Source organism: Porites lutea, chromosome 4 (assembly GCF_958299795.1).
Source record: "Porites lutea chromosome 4, jaPorLute2.1, whole genome shotgun sequence".
Lineage (NCBI taxonomy): Eukaryota > Metazoa > Cnidaria > Anthozoa > Scleractinia > Poritidae > Porites > Porites lutea.
The window spans coordinates 16,795,595-16,815,620 of record NC_133204.1 but is presented as its reverse complement, the minus strand read 5'-3'; the positions used below and the strand labels follow the sequence as shown (position 1 = coordinate 16,815,620).

At 39.2% G+C, this 20,026-nt stretch overlaps 2 protein-coding genes and 1 long non-coding RNA gene across 3 annotated transcripts; 1 reads left to right on the top strand and 2 right to left on the bottom strand.

Moving 5' to 3' along the window:
- Window positions 1-481: 481 nt before the first annotated feature.
- Window positions 482-8,745, bottom strand: LOC140932705 (uncharacterized). Its single transcript, XM_073382216.1, has 4 exons — window positions 8,636-8,745; window positions 6,295-6,379; window positions 4,073-4,113; window positions 482-2,910 (listed from the first exon to the last, which is right to left on the bottom strand). Exons 1-4 carry the CDS (start codon window positions 8,654-8,656, stop codon window positions 2,212-2,214), a joined length of 846 nt encoding a protein of 281 aa, XP_073238317.1. The 5' UTR covers window positions 8,657-8,745; the 3' UTR covers window positions 482-2,211.
- Window positions 8,746-8,842: 97 nt separating this feature from the next.
- LOC140932709 (uncharacterized) lies at window positions 8,843-11,201 on the top strand. The gene is made up of 3 exons (XR_012164987.1): window positions 8,843-8,912; window positions 9,674-9,736; window positions 11,071-11,201. It is a non-coding gene; the product is annotated as an uncharacterized lncRNA (long non-coding RNA).
- A 917-nt stretch (window positions 11,202-12,118) lies between these two features.
- On the bottom strand, window positions 12,119-16,763 carry LOC140932704 (uncharacterized). The gene has a single exon (XM_073382215.1). It carries the CDS (start codon window positions 16,696-16,698, stop codon window positions 12,481-12,483), a length of 4,218 nt encoding a protein of 1,405 aa, XP_073238316.1. The 5' UTR covers window positions 16,699-16,763; the 3' UTR covers window positions 12,119-12,480.
- Between the last annotated feature and the right edge of the window lie 3,263 nt (window positions 16,764-20,026).

The window sequence follows — 20,026 nt, the reverse complement described above, 5'->3', positions numbered from 1 at the left end:
ATTTTTACAACAATGGCAATCTGCTTTTTTTGCTTCAGATATGATTCTTGCAATGCAGCTGTAATGTACTAGTATGATTTTAGAAAATAAGAACCTGTTTTAAATTTCGTAGGCTAAATAGGTTCTTGTTTATAGGGGATATAAATGACCAATTTTAGGCTAACAGGTTCTTAATTTTTAGGTTCTTAGTTGCAGGTTTTTACTGCATCTGCCAAAATCTGGAAGAAAAACGAGGAAAGTGCTTCCTCGGTGAAGTGCATTCCTGTAATGAAAATGTGAATGAGTGTTTGGGCATGGTATTATTGGAGGGAACATTGCTATGATCAATGACAACATTAAATTTTGTCATTCTTGTTATAATAACTATTAATGTACAAAGATGCCACACGAAAAGACTATTATTCCAAACATTAAATTATCAGTACACAACTTTAAAGAACACAGAATGATTTTAGGGAAAGTAATAATTTTTGTAACTTAGTAACTAGGTAGAACATAGATTTTAATGATGAATACCCATGCGTTTGAACATAATTTACAATAACGAACAAAATCCGTACAATGCATACAACTATAATTATTGGTTAATAGTGTTATGGCCTTCATGCACATGTCTGTGAACAAGCTATAGTTCACCATGTGCTTGCATTCTTGTACCTTGCAAGTGGTGGTTTCTCCAGGATGGGACACTTCGTATCCAGCCTGGAGAAAGCACTGCTCACAGGGTAGCATTCTTGAGCTATGCAAAATTATGGTTTTTTTGTTGTCTAGTAGGAATAATGCGATACTCTGTTTTGTATGTTTGTTCCTCTGTTGCGGTCTTTGCAGTACAACAGTGATAAGTACACTTGTAGTATTTTTGTGAAATAAAATAGTGCTTTTACCAGATTTATATTCTTCATGTGTCTCATATCCTGCGAGAGAGTACAGTAGTGTGAAAAGAAAATCATCGCACAGTTGAATCCTGTTACAGTGGAACTTCGATATAAAGAAGGGCCAAGGGACAGGCAAAATTTGCTTGCTGTAACAAGGTTTTGTCATATCAAGGTCCTTTTTCATATAATTATTTTACTATCACGCACATTTATACCAAGGACTTCGTTATATAGACGCTTGTTATATCAAGGTTCCACTCTAATACGGGTACTTAGGGGACAGTAGAAAGTCTCTGCACTGACAGGGTATCCATGTTTAAGTCAAAAGTTCATCTTCATTTTAAAACAAAATACTGGTCATCTCCCACTTACAAAAAGCCGTTTTTCTGTGGTTTATGTCAGTGGACACAAGTTCACAAGTCACTTATTTGTACATAACTTAATCAAAAACTGTCTTCTGCAAATATTACTGACCAAAGTTACATATAAAGGTTACCTTTTTACTCATGTAAATACCCTTAGTCTTTATATCCAATGCAACCACCTTCAATGCCATGAAAATGCACTGGCAGCTGATAATTTTGCATCTCACAGTTTCTCATGATCATTTGCAGCCTTATTAATGCCTTGCAGAACAGGGATATCAATCTGGCTTATGTCTACAAATAATCTGTTATGCTGAGGTCAAAAAATTGAATTAATTTAAAAAGAAACCCATGACCTTTCAGATAAGGAGTTGAAATACTCTAAGCAACTTTGTGGCCAAGTTCACAAGTTGTTGCTGACTAACACTATAACCTGATTATTCTGCTGTTGCCTACCACTTCTAGCAGGAGGGTCGCGTGATAAATTTTAGAGGGCTAATTAAATACTTAGATTAACTTCTTTGGGAAAATATATAATTTCTTGGAAAAAGTCAAAGCAGAAATGCAAAATGACAATCTTTGATTTTGCCCAAGAATTGGAATTCTGCTGTCTTTTAAACCTCCTGGCCCCCATTGTTCAACAGGTAGATAGCCCCATCCACTGGATAAATTTCTAGCCAGCAGGATAAAGCAATTAGATTATTGTTTCTTCGAACACTTATCTGCTAAATGGTGATTTATCTGGTAGATAGCGGTATCCAACTCTTAAACAACTAGGACCTGTCAAAAAGAATTCAATATTGCTTTGCATCATCAAGATTGGGGATCAGGGTAGCCAGTAACTTCTGTTCAAATCATTGTGAGGGGATCAATGGAGGGATTATTTTTGGATTTCACTCTGTATGTTTTATATTAAGTTCAAATGCTAAACTCCATTCACTAATAAGTGACTGAATTTTCCACTGTACTGTTCATAAAATAAACTGTGGAGATTCTAGTGGAGGCAAAGGAATGTCTTCATCAATATCACTATCATTGCCCATCTCATCTTGTGCATTTTCCACCTTGATGTCCTCATGTAATGAAGCTTGGCTTCCAGATTTAACCATTTTTACATGTATGTCTGAACTTGTGAAGTCCTGTGATTCAGAAATACGAGGGCTCTTCATGTCAAACAAATCACCCTCAAGTTCATAACCAAATTTACACCTGACAAATTCACCCACATTTTCTAAAGCTTTCTTTAATCGTGAGTTTTCTCTATTGCAGTCCTCTAAGTTTTGACTAAGAGAAAGCACTTGCATTTGAAGGTCACTGACTTGTCCTTTGAGATCCTGTATGGTCAATTTCTCATCTTTAGAAGCTGCACAGTCAGATGCAGAGCTAGTTGATGAAACAGAGAAGTTTTCCGCTGATATCACTAAACTGCTTGACTCTGAACATTCTGTCCCCTTTTTGCCATCAACCAGATCTAAACTGTTTTTAACTGTCGCTGTTAACGGAAGTTCCTTTTCAGTTTTTTTTCTATTTTGTTGCTCTTGTAATAACCTTGCCTGCTCTTGCTTTTGCTTTTCTTTTTCTTGCTCAATTGCACAATTCTTCCATTTTTCTTTTAAAATTCTTTGCTGTCGGCAGTGATTGTTCAACTGCAATTGCAGTGACACCAGTGCCTAGAAACAAAGGGTAAGAGAATTACACTTGAAACATCAGTTAAGAGAACATTTCTTTCTAGATAGAAACATTTTAGATTCCTATTGTTACGCTTAAAAGAGACAATAAAAACAATAAAACATGATATCACATAAAATATCAAGAATATTATACAAAAATGTAGCCTGCGAGCAAGCTCTCCATTTGGGGCAGTGGTGAAAAGTCATGCAAGAGCAGCATGCTAAAGGTGACACAACTGCGCGGGGGGGATGAAACGGAGAGCTTGTAACGATCTCTCATAAATTTTCATTTCCACCCTGGAAACTGCAGGAAACTGCAAAGCATGAAAACTGTCACCAGAAACAAGAAATGTGTCAGCCATTGTCAGTTACCAGCATTAGGCTAAGCTGAGCATGCCAGTTATGCTAACCTTTCCAGGAGCAAAAGATTACAATTTCGCACAAAGATAAGACTACTAAAAGAAGACAATATTATTGGTCTGGACCTTCTAGTCTGGATCATAGCACATAAGCCGATTTTGATCTACAATATTCCTTGAATTCAGTGGAGACATGATGCTTCAATTGCAAAGCTGTTGCATCCTAGCTGTTTAAACCTCAGCGACACTTAAAATCGCATTCATTACTTCCTGCATCAAAAAATGTTTTATGCTTCACTGCAATTATGGTTTTCTTTTTTCTTGAGGAGATCTATCTACCACGCATCCACTTGGATATGAAACCAACTGATTTTGTTGTTAGGAAACTTTTAAACACAACAAATGCGGTGAGATTTTGTATCGTAATGTTTTCCTGGCAACCTTTTCTCAGCCTTCTGATTTGCCGGTTTATATTTTCCCAACGGGTTGAGATCCAAACTGAACAGTGTATAAAATATAGCCACACAGTCCTTAATTGAGATCATTCACCGATAAGTGATCTTGTTCCTTGCTAGAGAAAGGAGTAATCCATATTTAAAAAAAGCATAGTGTTTCTAAAAGTACGGTAACCTCTACAAAGCTTAGTGATTGAGAGCAACCGGACTTGTTACCAGAAGGTCATACAGCTGTAGGTCCAAACCTCATAAGGAAACCTTTTTTTTCTTTTTTTTTTTAACCATTTCACTAACTAAAGGAACATCTTTCCCTTGTTATATTTATAATTAATTTATTATGTTCAATACCTGTTTGACATGAGTCATCTTCATTGCTTCTTGAAGAAACTCTGAAAGACATCAAAACAAAAAAAAATCAATAAAATTAAAATAAATCAAGGTGATTCCTTAGTAAAAGAACCTAACATAGATTGTAGATGAAACTAGGCTTTTGTACATTATGCCCTTGCTTCCCTACTAAAATGCTCCACCTTAATGCTCCATTTTTCCCTCTAAAATGCTCGGTCTCCCCAAAAAAGTCACTAAAATGCTCAGATAATATGCTCATTATACAAACGGTTTTTTTGAATTAATTTCAAAGTTTACACTAACAAAAACGTGCAAGTGTTACAAGTAACAACGACAACATGTACAAGTTCATAAATACAGCCAAAAAAAACCAGCTGCATTAGGTTTTTTGTGAATTTTGAATTTTAGTCTTCATTTTGTTTAAAAAAGCAGGAGCTCATGGGGCATGGGCTCCTGAAAAAAAATAATTTCTATTTTATTTTCTCGGAAAAAATTATTTTCCGGGGAAAATGCAACTAAAATGCTCGAATAATGCTCAATGCTTTTGCCTCACTAAAATGCTAGCATAATGAACAAAAGCCTAGATGAAACTTGGTACACTGATGTAACAAGTCAAGAAGATGATAAAAAAGTAATAAAAAGTGGGGATCACCGTACTCGTTTTGACGTCACAATGCTGACAAATACGGCTATTTAGAACCTTTTGACAAATCCCGCGCCCAACCCAAAACTAGACAAAAAGGAGAGATTTTTTCGATGATGCATGTGGTATCGCACAGAATTTGACTTTAATGTATTGTTTATCCACTTACTTACCAGAAAAGGCCTTTTAATGCCCTTGTTTCTACTTTACGCTCCAAAATAGAATTAAATTGGACACGTGCTATTCGACCCGTGATAGCTCAATCCGTACAATTATTTAGTAAATTTGCCAAAAAACTGAACATAGATTTGTGCCAATTTTTTTCTCATCAAAAGGAAGCCACTGTCCTTATTAAAAATGGGGGTCACCGTACTCATTTTTGCGGTAGAGCTGCAGAAAGTGTGCACCAAATGTATTTTCTCCGATTTTTGAGAGAGGACTGGGGCAAGTTTCAAAATAGAATGTATGTGAAAGTGGGAAGAAAGTATTAAAAAATCCGTTTTACAAAATTTGCATCGAGATATCACCTTCAGGACACAATGTGATAAAGAAAGCGTTTAAATGAAAATCAATGTGAGTAAGCACAAGTTAAACATCCACTATCGAGGTTCTCCGTGAGGAAGTCAAACTCAGCAACACGCGTACTGCTTACGTTATGCACATTCCCAACACATTGAGTCTCACCTCCGCAAGACACAACCGCAAGCAAAAATTCCAATAGCGTTTCTCTTCAGTCAACTTCATTTTAATAATGTTACTTCACGTGCTCTTTTTTACGGCTGCCATCTTGTTATGCGCAGTAAGAGATGCCCAGTGCAAAACCAGGGAATCACCTTAATACATGAAACTCATTAGCAAAGCTGTGTGTGGGAGGAGGTGCCTGAAGGCTGAAGTAGCCAAGAACTACTACCAAGTGCAGCATGTAACCATGACAACCTTGTGAGTGGCATCCACCCACATACTGCTGCACTGTTTCACTACCAGTGGAAACTTCACATGCTACCCAAATACTAACCCAGGGGAGGGCTGGGTTGGGAACAGCTGAACACTTCATGAGAGACACGAGCAACAGAGACACTTCAGTATTGATTCCCAAAGGCCCAGTGGGAAGCTGTTCCCTTGCTAATATCTCGCTGGCCAGTATTACCTCATTAGCCGAGATTGCATTTAGTTACATTCAACATTTAATAGAATGAATCTTTCCTTTGAATTTTGCACAAAATCTTAAAAGGAATTTACAGACAAAAGCATTTCCACGGCTTGGGATAAAAATTAAAGGCATTTACATTGTAAAATAATTATTATTGTGAGAATCACAGGGTTCAGCCATTTTTGGTTTGCCATAAAACTGAACTTTGTTCGCCTACCAAATTTTTGCGTAGCATTTTTTTTTGTTTTCACTTTCTCTTAGGGCAATACATAGTAGTACCCAGAAGAAATAATTATTGGAAACAATGGTTATGATAAATATTGGGGGGACATACAAAGTGTTTTTTCAGGAAGAAATGTAAAAAATTAATAGGGAATTGGTTACTGGAGTAGTGACCACAAACAAAAAGCAAGGAGAGCCAGACTCTACCTGATGCCTTTTGGTGGCACACTATAGCATCAGCAAATTTCTTGTTATTGACCAATGCTTCAGCTTTTCTGTCCTGTTGATGTGCCTACAAATACACGATTGTCAGGGAATGAACAATATCATGAGTAATTTATTACTTCCTGGAAAAACAATTGAGCAGAAAACTTTACAAACAATTGAAAGTGAAATAATATATTGCTGCTGCAGCTGTTACAGAATAAAAAAATGTACTGTAAGCTAGCCTATGAAGGCAATAGAGGGACAGTGCTTACATGTCAGCCCGTCAGTTGCAGCTGCGCCCATTCTCCCAGGCCTCTGCCGCCCCTCATTAAGAACTTAGAAGTATTTTGAATAAATAATAAAACAATAAATTGTTTAATCATAACTACAACAAAATTCCCAAATATGATTGGCTATTGACTCCCCTGATTAGCACCAATAGGACAGTGTAATGGGACAGTACATGTCATGTCTAAGTAATTGGACAGTACGCATGCACACACTTAAATGGCTTTTGTTTTCACTGCTGGCAAAAAAACTCTCAAAATTTATTGTATTTTCATTTTAAAAAACCTAAAATATCATAAATTTTGTAGTTATGCTTAATTGGTAACAGAACTTCCTGTTGTCCAATTCAGTCTAATCATACTTCATACCCATGATTAAACAAATCGGACATCCCGCTAAGTGGTTGTTCGATTTGTTTATCACTCGACAAATGATTACAGGCCGAATTGGACTCCACTCAGTCTTATCAACATCATGAAATCAGCTTTTGTATGATGTGACCAGTTATGCTGATCTTGGAGGCCGTTATCCACCTAGGCCAATAACATTCTCTTTGATCTGCATAATTCTTCACATCATACTCAGCCTTATTCAATAACTGTTAAAGACCATTTGTGTGGGAGGCTAAGCCAAGACAAGAAAAACAAATAGAAAGGAAAATGCTAATGTAGGGGGTGGGGTGGGGTGGGGATTCGCCTGAAGGGAGGGGATGGGGCTGGAATTGACTTGTGAACTATGCTTGGAATTTGGCTGGGTCATTCATAAGTTAAGATTGTAAAATAACAAAATTATTATGCATGTGATTCTCACAAGGACAGAAGGGAATTGTGGGTGAACATAAACAGTGTTCTCAATTTCAATTTCAATTTCAGTCAACCAAATCTAATTCGCAGGGACCGCGGAGGGGGAGGGGCTGGTAGGGCCGCGGCCCCACCACTTTTTTGCGCCCCCACCCCCACTTTTTGCGCTAAAAAGAAAAATAATTAAAATTAAAAAAAAGACTTGAAACAAGTTTTTTTCCGTCTATATTCCGCTATATTCTCTGTATTTTCTTTAATTTCAAACGCCAGGCATTTTGTGGGGCTCCTGTGCTTTTCGCGGTAATTGTGCCCTGGGGCCGACTTGCCCCTTGATCAAACGCCATGCCTTGGCAATTGCCTTGGCCACCCCTTCGATTCGTTCGGCAGCGTGTTTTGTACTTCCAGCTCCGCCAGAGTTTTTTATCAGTTTTATCAGACAAAATGAAGATTATTACTAGCTTTTTCAAGCCAAACAAAGGTGAGTAGTTGTTTTGAGTTGATAAAAGTTTTATGTTTTGTCTTTCTCCTTTCGAATCAATGAAATATTCGATGGCAAGAAGAATTACATTACTTGAACAGTGAACGGCCATAGGGCTATTGCATTTAAAATCCGTACCCCCCCGGTTGAGGACTTACCTTTTCATCTTACCCCTGAAGATTGGCTAAAATTGCATTCACCCCTGAAGACTTCCGTAAAACATGGGTTTACCCCTGAAGAATTGGGTCATACGCCTGAAGAATTTGGGTTTACCCCTGAAGAATTTTGTGAAAATTAAGGCTTCACCCCCAAAGAATTCCATATTTGTTTACTCTATATCTACCCCTAAAGAAATCCTCAATTTTTATAACTTACCCCTGGAGAATTCCATGGTTCCTCAACCGGGGGGGTGCGGATATTAAATGCAATAGCCCATAGTTAGAAATTTTTCGATTTTCAATATGAAAAAATTATTTTCAATTGTCAGCCCTCCCACTATACACCTTGCTCCGCGGTCCCTGATTCGACAACTACTAGTACAAAAAAAAAAAAGAATGAAGCGAAGACAGCAGAACCATTTATCTCTACACGCTTGAAAAATTGATTTCCTTGTTGAAGTGCTTGTTTCTTTGCTATAAATTTCCATAGAAAATATTTATATTTTTGTTCAACCATGCATGAAGACACTATTACTTTAACATATTTGACAAGTGAATGAAGGTTTGTTGTGAAGTAATGCAATGTCGGACCTGAATGAAGGTTAGACTAGACTTACCCAGTTAAGGGGGGAATCCATTATAAAACTGAAATCCAGTAAAATTCAAACATCAACACGACGAACACAAATTTTTTCATACGATTTTCATACCGCCAAAAAGTTTTTGGGGGATGAGTGGAGACTGCGGAGACTGAGAACGAGATAAAGTGCTGCGCTTAGAAAAATACGATTTAGCCGCTGGTCATTGGTTGTTTTAATGACTCTAGCAAGTAACAGGGTGGACAATTCTCCTCCGTAGACGGGCAACGGGAGTTTACAACTTGACCAACGCGAGGTAAGTGGACGAAATCTGCAAATGAATAACATTTTACGTCGTTTAGGCAATTTAGATAAAATGCGCCAAGCAAATTAAGAAGCTTGGTCTCTCCTTTGTGGCCCTTGTGGCTAGGGAAAGTGCAACTCCCACCTGACTTCCCGACAATCCTCACATTTCTCCACGTGGAACGTTTTTCAACCAAACCTAGGATAGATTGTTTAAATTCAAAAACTAACTCAGGAGTGAAGGTAGCAGGTAGCAGGTCACGTTCTTAGTCGGCCTTCTTAGTCACGTTCAAGACTAACCTCGTTCCCAGATTCTCTCTCCTACTTGTCGAGAGACGCTGGTTGGGTTTGGTCACGTGTCTCCCGGAATCTGGGAGATTACAAACAAATAATTTGGCGGAGGGGCAGATAAGTGTGAGATTTGTCTCTGCAGAGGATAGTCAGGTCAGTGGAAAGTGCAGCCATGAAACTGTGTACCTGAGCTGATGCCTAGAGCTGAAAATAATGCACAAAATTATTTGACAGCGAAAGCATATATTGGAAGTTAATCTAATGTGGACACTTTCTTCTCCAAAAATGTGTGGTATATAGGTAGTAGTATTCATACCGAAACGCACTAGATTTGAATTGCCATTTCTATGTTTTGGAGGCCACTTAAGAAAACAAAATAATATATGTCAGTGTTCTAAGACCACAATTATGCAGTTCAAAAGGGCATGGAAAAGATGTATCAAGTGTTGCTGTCCCCACTGACCTTGAAAACAAATTAAACAGGTTAAAACAACAGGAAGAGAGAATACATCACCTGGACACAGATTGATCGTTCAAGTGAAAGAGGTAAACAGAATCTTGAAAGAGTATATTTTTAGCTACAGGTCTCTCTCTCTCGCTCCATAGGGACAGGTAGGAGAGAACCCTTGGGACGAGATTGGGCAAATTCCTGGGGGTGGTGATAAATAAGTCATTAACATGCTGTGGTTGACCCTGATGTTCAATGCTGGATAGTGCTATCCACCAGATAAATCACTATTGACAGAAAAATCATTAGGGAAAGCACGTTGCATTATCCACTGGATAGAGATTTATCAAGTGAATACTGTTTTCCACCTTTCAATTGGCCCTGAAGTGGGATGAATTAAAATGGTTAATAGAGAGGAGAAGTATGCTGTCACTTCACCATGGTAGCACTATTTCTGGATGATAACAAAACCAATGACAACTGGGAAGGGAAGAAGAACGGCAAAAAAGTAAAAGGTTTTTATTGACAAAACAACAAATTTGCACATGTATCACATTATTTTTTACATTTCTTTGCTGTCATTTCACCTGTGCGACATGAAACTTTCTAATTTCACGCACTCACTTTATGAAGTCGGTGAACACAGCACAAAAGTTGTCTTTTTCCTCTTCTAAACTAAGATACAGTCCTTTGGGATTCAACCCTAGAAAATTTTGCTGACATTTGCCAAATAAAATGAAATTGAATAAGATTGATGAAGTTTGAAGCTGTGCGAATTCACTTTTTAAGTGACGTTTTCGGTTTGTTGTCATCCAAAAATGTTGCTACCATGGCAACGTGACGTAACAACTTCTTCTCTCTATAGCCCCCAGATATGACACCACTTAAATTGTGCCCTGTCTGTATGACTGTATGTCTTGAATGAGAAACCCTCATACACCCTCTGCAAGGGAATGCATATACCCTACCGACTCAAACAAAAATGAAAGTTAACAAAAAACGGTTTCACTAGCTCAAAGTTTAAGTTGGCAGGTTGAAATGTACTGAAAACTGAAAAAAGGGGAAAGTAGGATTAGTTTTTAAAAGTTGTTGGGGAGTTTGAGATAACAAAGGCAAAGGTTCTACTGTATTAAGAAAATTGTTAATACACAACTGTAAGAAGTTGATGTGTAGTTCCAATCAATTAAGTTTTGCCTTCTATCTCTGTTCAGGGGTTGGCACTTCCTTCTGTTACTCATTATTTGCACATCCCATATAATAGACTAGGTTAACAAAAAAATGTAAGTTTTCAATCCCTAGCTAGATTTAAAAAAAATTCCTAAATGGCCCTTTGTTTAATGATTCTCCAGGTCAAAATGAATCCATACATGAACATAATTTTGAGCAATTATTGTAATGTGGAATGAATTAATTTTATACCCTTTTTCATCAGGATGTTTTAGGAAATGGCCTACTTAAGAATAGCACATTCCACAAAGCACAAAGTATCCTGTCTGTTGCATACTGACAAGACAATGGGGAAAGCAGAATTTCTCATTCGATGTGTGATAGTGATGCTGAGGGGAAAATAAACCCTGTTCCACAGTATAAAATAAAGCTGTCTGCAAAAGGGAAAAGATCATGGAGTGAACAAGGCAAAAAGTACTACATCCTTGTATAGTCCATATGTAGGGTACTGGGCTGGGTAATCCAAGGAAGGTGTTGGTGATTGAAACCAGTCAGATCACAGTCTTTTTCGAACTACTATCCTTTTTAAGCTAGCCTTCCAAAACCAAAATCTTCAGGTCTCAAACTTCTCATACATCATTATTATGTTGTCAAATTTCATCAATGTAACATGTTATTCAACTATCAGCCCACCTCAACTAACTGTATTGGCCACGTTTTTGCCAAATTATTGTTTTAGTGTATTTTGTTGCAGAAATCAAACTACTCTCCTAAGGTATATGCAATTAGCAAAGTGGTAATTGAACAGTTAAGGATTAATTCTTTTGGTTCTACCGGTATTTTCCTAGCCTGCGTAGCAGGTGCTACGAATCTGCAAGAAAGGATGGGCAAATGCGATAGTGCCTGATATGCAGGCTAGTATTTTCCTTTTTGTTTCTAACAAGTAGCAAAGGGTCATGTTTGTAGTAGCCGGCCCCTTGTAACAGCCCTGCGGGAGGGTTATTCTTTTGGTTTGAGCCCCCTTTTTTAAATTGTGGCTTTCATGGCGTGGACATAGTTATTTTCCTGAACCACACACTGGGCCAGCTCATCACTCGTTAAGTTCTTTTCTTATGCACTTTCTTTTCACTTTTGAATATACCATTAAACTGTGAGTTTTTGAATACTGGTAAACCCTTGATTGTATGAATCACTTCTTGCAAAGTCAAAATTAATATAAACATTTAAACATTTTTGTGACTAATTACAACTCATCTCTCAAAAGTTGGTTTTATTGGCAAGCTTTGATGATTGGTTCTTTGGGTACACTGTACTGCTTATATGATTACATTACCTTTTGAGCTAAACAAACAGTTGTGTGGAAGAGACATGATTGTAGCAAGAATCAAGAACAGTTGCATTGGAAAGACTAATATTAAATACAGCTGTAGGGAGAAGCCAATTATATTTTGGGACCCATGTTTCTCAACATTTTTTTGTTTGGTTCGACTGCCTTTTCTAACACTGACAATAAGTTTATAGTATGAAGTGTTATAAGAGAATGCCTGCAGGGATGGATACTTTGGTGGTTTGCCAATAAAACTTTTATTATTATTTTTTTCTTTATAACTTTGTGTTTGAATAATATCTTTTAAATACTCAAATGCTGCATTGATAAATGAGCAAATTTTAATTTCTAAATGTAATTTTTGATCCACCTTAAAAATCTACCATTTATTTGGGTGAAAACACTGTACTTTCCAGGAGTTCCACATCTGGGGTTTCCCCAGCTTATAATCCCTCCCAAAAACCATTTTTTCTTGTTTCCTTTGGAATCCTTAAACAGAAAGCCTCCTCCACTATCACGCTTACAAGAGTCTTTAGAATTACCAGCATAACCTGCACATATCATGTTAGAAGTAACAGGCCAACGTTCTTTCTCATAAGCCTTTTGACATAGAGAGTGCTCAACTACTGGCATGTACACTTGTTGTAACTCTGTGGTTGGATTGTCTTCCTCTGTGAGACCCCACCCTAACATCACACCCAAAGCACCTGGGCGAACTTTTCGACGTTGCAGTTTATTTGGTAAACACACAGGGCGCACATAGTCAGTTATGTTAGCCTTCCATTTGAGTTTTACTAAGGCTAGATCTGAGTCAAACGTCCTCCAGTTAAAACTAGGATGTGGAATGATTTCTTTGCTGTCAATGCTTTGGATGTTAGGATCTTGGGGTTCTGATGATATATCGTGGACTCCTAGGCGAACAGTAATGCTTGAGTGGAATTTCCTTGTTTTCCTTTGAAAGATGCAGTGAGCAGCTGTTACTACCAAGTCTTCGGCAATGAGAGATCCACCACAGTGAAAAAAGCCATTCACTATCAGTGCCACCTGCCATGGCCATAAACCAGGAGTTGATGTACCACCCCCAAATATTCTTAATCGCTGAAGTTGTACATTTGTGTGAGTTAACTTAGACTCTCCACATTTATGCAGACAGTATGGTACATAATCAGACCATGAGCCATCACTTTCACAATGCCGCAACTTTGGTCCATGTAGAAAGTAATATTTTTTGCAATAATAGGTCACAAAGTAAGAGCCATCTTGGTCAATGATCTTGAAGTAACCATTCAGTGGCTTTTCAGGATCAGGGCACCTGTTTGGTAAGCCTAAAGTAATTTTTGGTGGATAAGTTATCGGAGGAACTGTAGGAGGACATGGATGAGTATTGCAGCTTACAGCCTGTGAATTTTCTCCCTGACAGGTCATTTGAGCTGTAAAGCTTTTACATCGCCTTATTCGCTTTTGCCTACCTCCACCACATGATTGGCTACAAGCTTCCCATATGGACCAACTGCTCCATGTTGAGCAAGGCTGCATTTGGCAGATCTTAGTCTCTATTTGAACTGGTCCTGTAGCACCTGAACAGTTGCCAAGATGAAGTGGACTTTGATGCTTTCTACAATACCTCGAACGAGTCTGGTATCCTTTAGAACATGTAGTAGAGCACTGAGACCAGCCTGTCCAAGAAGACCAAAAGGAATCACGTCGATGGCTTTCCTCTCTACACTTGGCAATCTTGCAACTGTTAAACTGGACATTTTCACCATAACAACTCTTGCCTCCAAACTGAGGTTTGGGACTGATGCAGAATCTAAACTTAACCTGAATTCCTAAGCCACAAGAGGACGAGCATTTTGTCCACTTAGACCAGTTGCTCCATCCACCATTCACTGGACAGTCATTATGGTAGCAGCTTTTAAGCTGCATAAATGGACCAACACAAACATCTCCTCTTGTGCTGCAATTCCTAACTCTGTGCTGTTTTCCAAGCCCACAACTAACGGAACATCGTGACCAGCTTGACCACATATTCCATCTAGTTGGATCAGAACAAGGGCGTTGAGAGCATACCCTCATCTCAGTTTCATTGCCAGTACAATCACTGTCCCTTGCGCTTTGAACAGACCTGTCATTTGGACTTTTGCACGATCTTGTTCTTGTCTGCTGCCCCACATCACATGTTTTACTACAATCCGTCCAGTTTGACCACTCTGTCCATTGTCCAACCACAGGGCAGAATTGTTGAGAGCAATGCTTACTCTGCTGCTTATCTCCAATACAGTTTCCTCCTCCATGTTGAGGGTGAGGGTTTTCACATTTCCTGTATCTTGACGTTATTCCATTGCCACAACTCTTGGTGCATGTTGTCCAGTTAGTCCAGTCACTCCACCCTCCATGAGTAGGGCATGGTATTATCCGGCACCATGTTGTTTCAGTGTTGTTCCCTATGCATGTTTCACCTCCGTTGGAGGGGGAAGGGTTAGTACAAGTTCTTGTCCGAGATATTTTACCTCTGGAACAGCTGCTACTACAATCTGACCATTCAGACCAGGCTGACCATTTACCATGAATAGGACAAGGGCTTGCATGGCAGAGTTGGATTTCTGTGGATTGGCCAGAGCATTGTCTACCTTTAAACTGTGGGTAAGGATTACTACATGTTCTTTTACGGGATTTCGTCCCATGAGAGCATGTCTTGCTACAGTCACTCCATTGTGACCATGCCGCCCAGTTTCCGTGAACAGGGCATGGCCCAGAGTCGCAGTTTCTTAAATCAGAAGAATTCCCTGAACAATTCTGGCCACCATGTTGCGGTGATGGGTTACTGCAAGTTCTAAACCGCACTTGTATCCCTTGGGAGCAAGTCACTGAACATACAGACCAATCCGACCAATCTGTCCATCCGCCATGAACGGAGCATGCTTGTGAGTTGCAATTTTCCTGTTGTGTTGCATTTCCATTGCAGAAAGTCCCACCATACTGAGGAACTGGATTATTACAGACTCTGTTTCTTTTCCGTGTACTTGTAGCTCGACCGTTGGTGGAACATGTAGTGGTGCACTGGGACCAGCTCGACCAAGCAGACCACCTACCATAAACGGGACAGAGTCCTATGTAGCATGTTTCTCTTTCAATACTCCTCTCAGATGTAGGACACGGCTTCCCGCCGTACTGGGGTCGTGGGTTATCACATCTCCTTGTCCTTAGTCTGGTACCCCAGGAGCAGGTGACACTACACGAAGACCATCTAGACCACGTCCCCCATTTACCATCAACTCTGCAAGGCCTTCGGCTGCAGGAGCGTGTCTCCAGGAACAATCCCTCACAATTGTCGCTGTTTTCCAAGGTGAGAGAATTTTGGCAAGATCTTTTTCTTACTTTATTCCCAGATGAACAGGTTTTGCTGCATTCGCTCCATTCTGACCAACTGGTCCAGCTTGCTCCACAGTCAAAACTATGGCAGCTCTTTGTTCTAATACTTTCTCCGTTACATTTCTCTCCCTTTCTCCCTGATTGGTGATCTTTACAACGTCGAATCGAGACTTGTGTTCCAGTGCCACAAGTTACACTGCAGGCATTCCAAGGGCTCCATTCTGTCCACTGTCGGTTGACACAGACAAACTGGTCATCACGTACGTACAAAAGGGGCTTATTTTGCAAGCGGTTTGGCTGAGAGCAGGTTGGTCTTGATCTAGAGCTGGACTGAGTGTATTTGGCCTTTGTCCGCAGCCAGTGCTTCAACCACTGCAATTTACAGTCACAGTAAAAGGGATTACCGTTAAGAAAAACGAATATTCCTGGTTTCAGTCCTCTGAACACTCCCTGTGGAAGTGATGTTATGTTATTGTTTTCTAACCTCAGTGATGTCAACGAATCCAGTCCGTTAAATAAAGTTACCCCTATGCTGGATATTCTATTCCATGCTATATTGAGTCTGCTGAGAGATCTTTGATTTCTGAATGTTTCATCTTGAATAGCTGCCAAAAAGTTGTTTGCAAGTGACAAACCTTGTAACGACAGCGTTCCGAGGAAAGCATTCCCAGGAAATGTCTTCAGTTTATTGAAGTGCAAATGCAATCGCTTAAGCGACGGTAAATTTTTAAATAAATCCTCAGGGATGCTCTCGAGTGCATTGTTGTCGAGATAAACTTCTTGGAGGTTGTTTAAACCATGAAACAATTGCCTGGGAAGCGTTGACAGCTCATTGTGACCTGCGTTGAATGATTTGAGCTTCGCAAGGTCACGGAATATCGACCCTGGTAAATCACGCAACATGTTCGATCTCAGATTTAAGGTCGTCAGCTGTGTAAGATTCCTTAACGAGTCTTCCGGGATGTTTGTAATCATATTTCTGAAGAGTGATAAAATTTTCACTCGAACAGGAATAAACGACGGGAAAATTGTCAACTTTCTTGATCCTTCCTCGAGACCACAATAAACCATGTTCATAGCTGTGCAGTGACATCCAGTGGGACATTTCTTCATTTCGTCCGCATCTTGGGACCAAGAAAGAGGTAAGGCGATTGAGAAAATTAACAAACTCCATGAAACTGTGAGAAACGTCATATCCAGAGCAGGTATATGTAGTTGTGTATTGTTAGCGGCTTGAAACTTGTCTTTGATAATACTGGTAAGTGTGAACCTGAAAAAAACAAAGTCGATAACCACGTGCTAATTCCTAAGGCTATTTATAGCGCGTGTTGCAATTTCGTACGATTAAGTTAAGAAAATTCTGGTGAGAAACCCTAATTAAAGTTCAGCAATAACGCTTAATTCGTGATTACTAGTCACCGTGCAATTATTTGTTCAGTAGTTATCAACTCTGCGGCAAATAAATGACTTCAACGTCAAACGGACCTCAAATTAATGTGGACATTTTGAGCAGTCTTGATTGGGTAAAACTTACAGTAAATGTCACTAAGTTTCAACCAAACAACATGAAATCACGTTTCAATGCCTTCTTTTCAGCTCTTGGTGCAGAGTTCTGATCGTGAGCGGATGCCTCAAAGGTCACAAATGTGTTTTTGAGTTCCCTGTGCTTGTCGGCAAAGCGTTTTGTGACAAATTTTGATGGAACATTCCGTAACACTCAGGAGTTTTATATTCCCTGAAAAGTGAGAAACTTGATTGTGTTACGACTTAAGATACTGATACACAATTTGCACTGCTCAAAATATCGCCGGTAACCTACCTGAGACCGGCCTGCACATTCTGACTTGTGGTACAAAACTCCGTTAAGTGTATTCACTTTATAATACACGTACCGGCATTTCCCTTGAAGTACGGTTAAGATTTCTTAACTGTTTCTAAAATAATTGCAAATGCTTGTTATCATCCCACATTTGTCCCTGAATTCCGTGGCAATAGTGACGACGTTCCATTTTTCGAGTTGTTTATGTAAACTGCATTCAACCCTTCAGTAGTAGGCTTATGTCCGTTCAGTTAGCTTAAGCTTCACGGTTGAGGAAGTTCGTTTGAAAGAAGCTATTATTAACTGGATGCAGTCGTCTATAAACTGACGTACAAGACAAAATGCTAATTACCCACTAACAAAGACTTTTATCATCTGAGTTTTAATCTTCAAAGTCAATTGTCAAAACATCGGAACGCAGCAAAGAACCAGAGAACTTGTACCTAATCCTGCTAAATGATTGTGCATGGCCATTCTTAATAGGATACAAATCCTCGAATCGTTTAATAAAAGATAAAAGGGTTTTGCACTGTTTCAACTTGAAAGATAATCAGCCTTCCGTGCACCTTGTATATAAGTATCGCTATTAACTATCTTGCTTCAATGGGTTTAGTAAACCCATTGAAGCAGTTTAAAACCATAGTAAATTGAGTTACGATTACTCCTTCTAATATCCCTGCTAATATCTTGGCGTGTATTACCCACTTGTCTTATTTCTGTTGCAAAACTAAGCAGCGATAGAACCCCTTAAAAGGTTTCACTACCGGTATGTTTCAACCGACATTCTGTCGTAGACATTTATGATTTGCACATCGGATGCAATGAAAAAGAACACCTCTTATTAAAAGGTACACACATTACCAGTAAAGTAAACTAAATCATGCTTTCTCATGCGCTCACAGAAGGCAAAAAAAACGACGTTTTTGTTTTTGTGAAATGTGCTTTTATTCATTTTTCCACCCCGGAAAAGTTTGCGGACATGAGATGTCGACTCCCATTTATCGCGTGCGTTCTTGTGGACACTGTTTACTAACGAAATGATTATAAATCGTAAACATCTTGATAGTAATTATCCATGACAATAGCTCTTTCATTTGGTGCTTCAGCGGAACTCGCGGTATCCGTCCATCACGCATGCACAATCGCCTGATTTTACCAAATCCCATTCACGCACATGCCTCGGTTTGGCTAACTTTGCTTTAAGTTTTACTCTAGACTTCCTACCAACTCTCTCTAGCTGCTTAAACTAAGCTCCGCGGTACCTTGAAGAAGAGGATGGTCATCAAGTTCTGGACTTTGAATCTCGCTGATAATGGACGTGCGTTAGACCTGTAACGTATAACACGCTCGAGATGAGACAATCCCCGGCCTTTTTCTATAGCTTCTCTGCCTGCTTTGTGGCTATGCAGTAAGGACTGATTTCTGTAGGGATTTTCTCACATGCCCTGTCTCAAGACGCCCCGTCAAATATATTCATTTTTTGGCAAATCTTGTAGCATTGTGTATTGCCTACTCGTGTGGTCTTGTTATCCATTCATTCAGATATTAATCTTATCGCTTTTGGAGTACCGGGTGGCACGCTAGCTTAGATTAGGCTTAAATTAGTGTCTCTTAGTCGCAACATTTTAACGCCCTTCACTGCAATTTCCTTTCGGTAGAACTGGCTATTGACACAATGACGGAACTCTTAAAAATTCCGCAGTTTAGGCGGCTTTAACGCTACTCGCGCGTGGAATCGACAGTAGGGAGTGTAAACAACGACGAGAGCGACGGCAACGAGAACGGCAAAAAGGCAAGAGATTAGCAACAACTTTGCACATGTATCACGCTTTTTTGTACATTTGTTTGCCGTCACTGTACGACTACTACACGTGAAACTTCCTAATTTCACGTTCTGTGGAGGACGCAAACACAAGGCAACCGGATGTTTTTTTTTTTCTTTTGTGAACTTAGATACAGTCCTTTAGAATTCAACTCCTGAAAAAATCGCCAGCATTTGACAAATTAAAAGAGTTGGAATAAGGGCAATGAAGTTTGAAACAGCGCGAATTTGGTGACGTTTTCGCTGCCGAAGGAGGAAGTACCCATTATTACTTGGAGCAGTTTCTAGGCTTTCCGGTGAATTAAAATTGTATGCAATAAATGCCAAGGTTATATCAATATTGAGTCTAATTCCTGTACCGTATTCTTTAGAGATACAGTTACCAAGTAAATAAAAATAGCAATTCCCATTTGCCATTGTCGGTAGAATAGTTGTAAGTCTCGGAAGTTTTGAAAGCTTCCGCCTAAAAGCCAAAAGCTTGCCGCCCCGCCAGTGCTCTTAGAAAACGTTTTTACTTTTTAAGCGGCTTGTCATTCTTTCCACTTTTAAGACTTTAAGCCACAACAACACTTTGTAGCTCATTTTTAGCTTAACAAACAATCCTTATCATAAGCAATGCTAATATTTTTGATGCCATACCTTGGTTGTCCAACTCATAACAAATCTGCCGTCGCATAGTACTTTTTCTGGCCGTTCCATATCGATCACTGACTAGCAAATACCATGAAGTACAGATCATCTCATTCATAAGTGTTAGCAGCGCGTTATTCTAAATTATTTCATTTGTACCTATTTTCAAATAGCTCAGTTCCGACTTGTCTCAAGCCTCTCTTTCAAAACGAGGCTAAATACCAGTGCACAATCACAAATATGGAAATGAG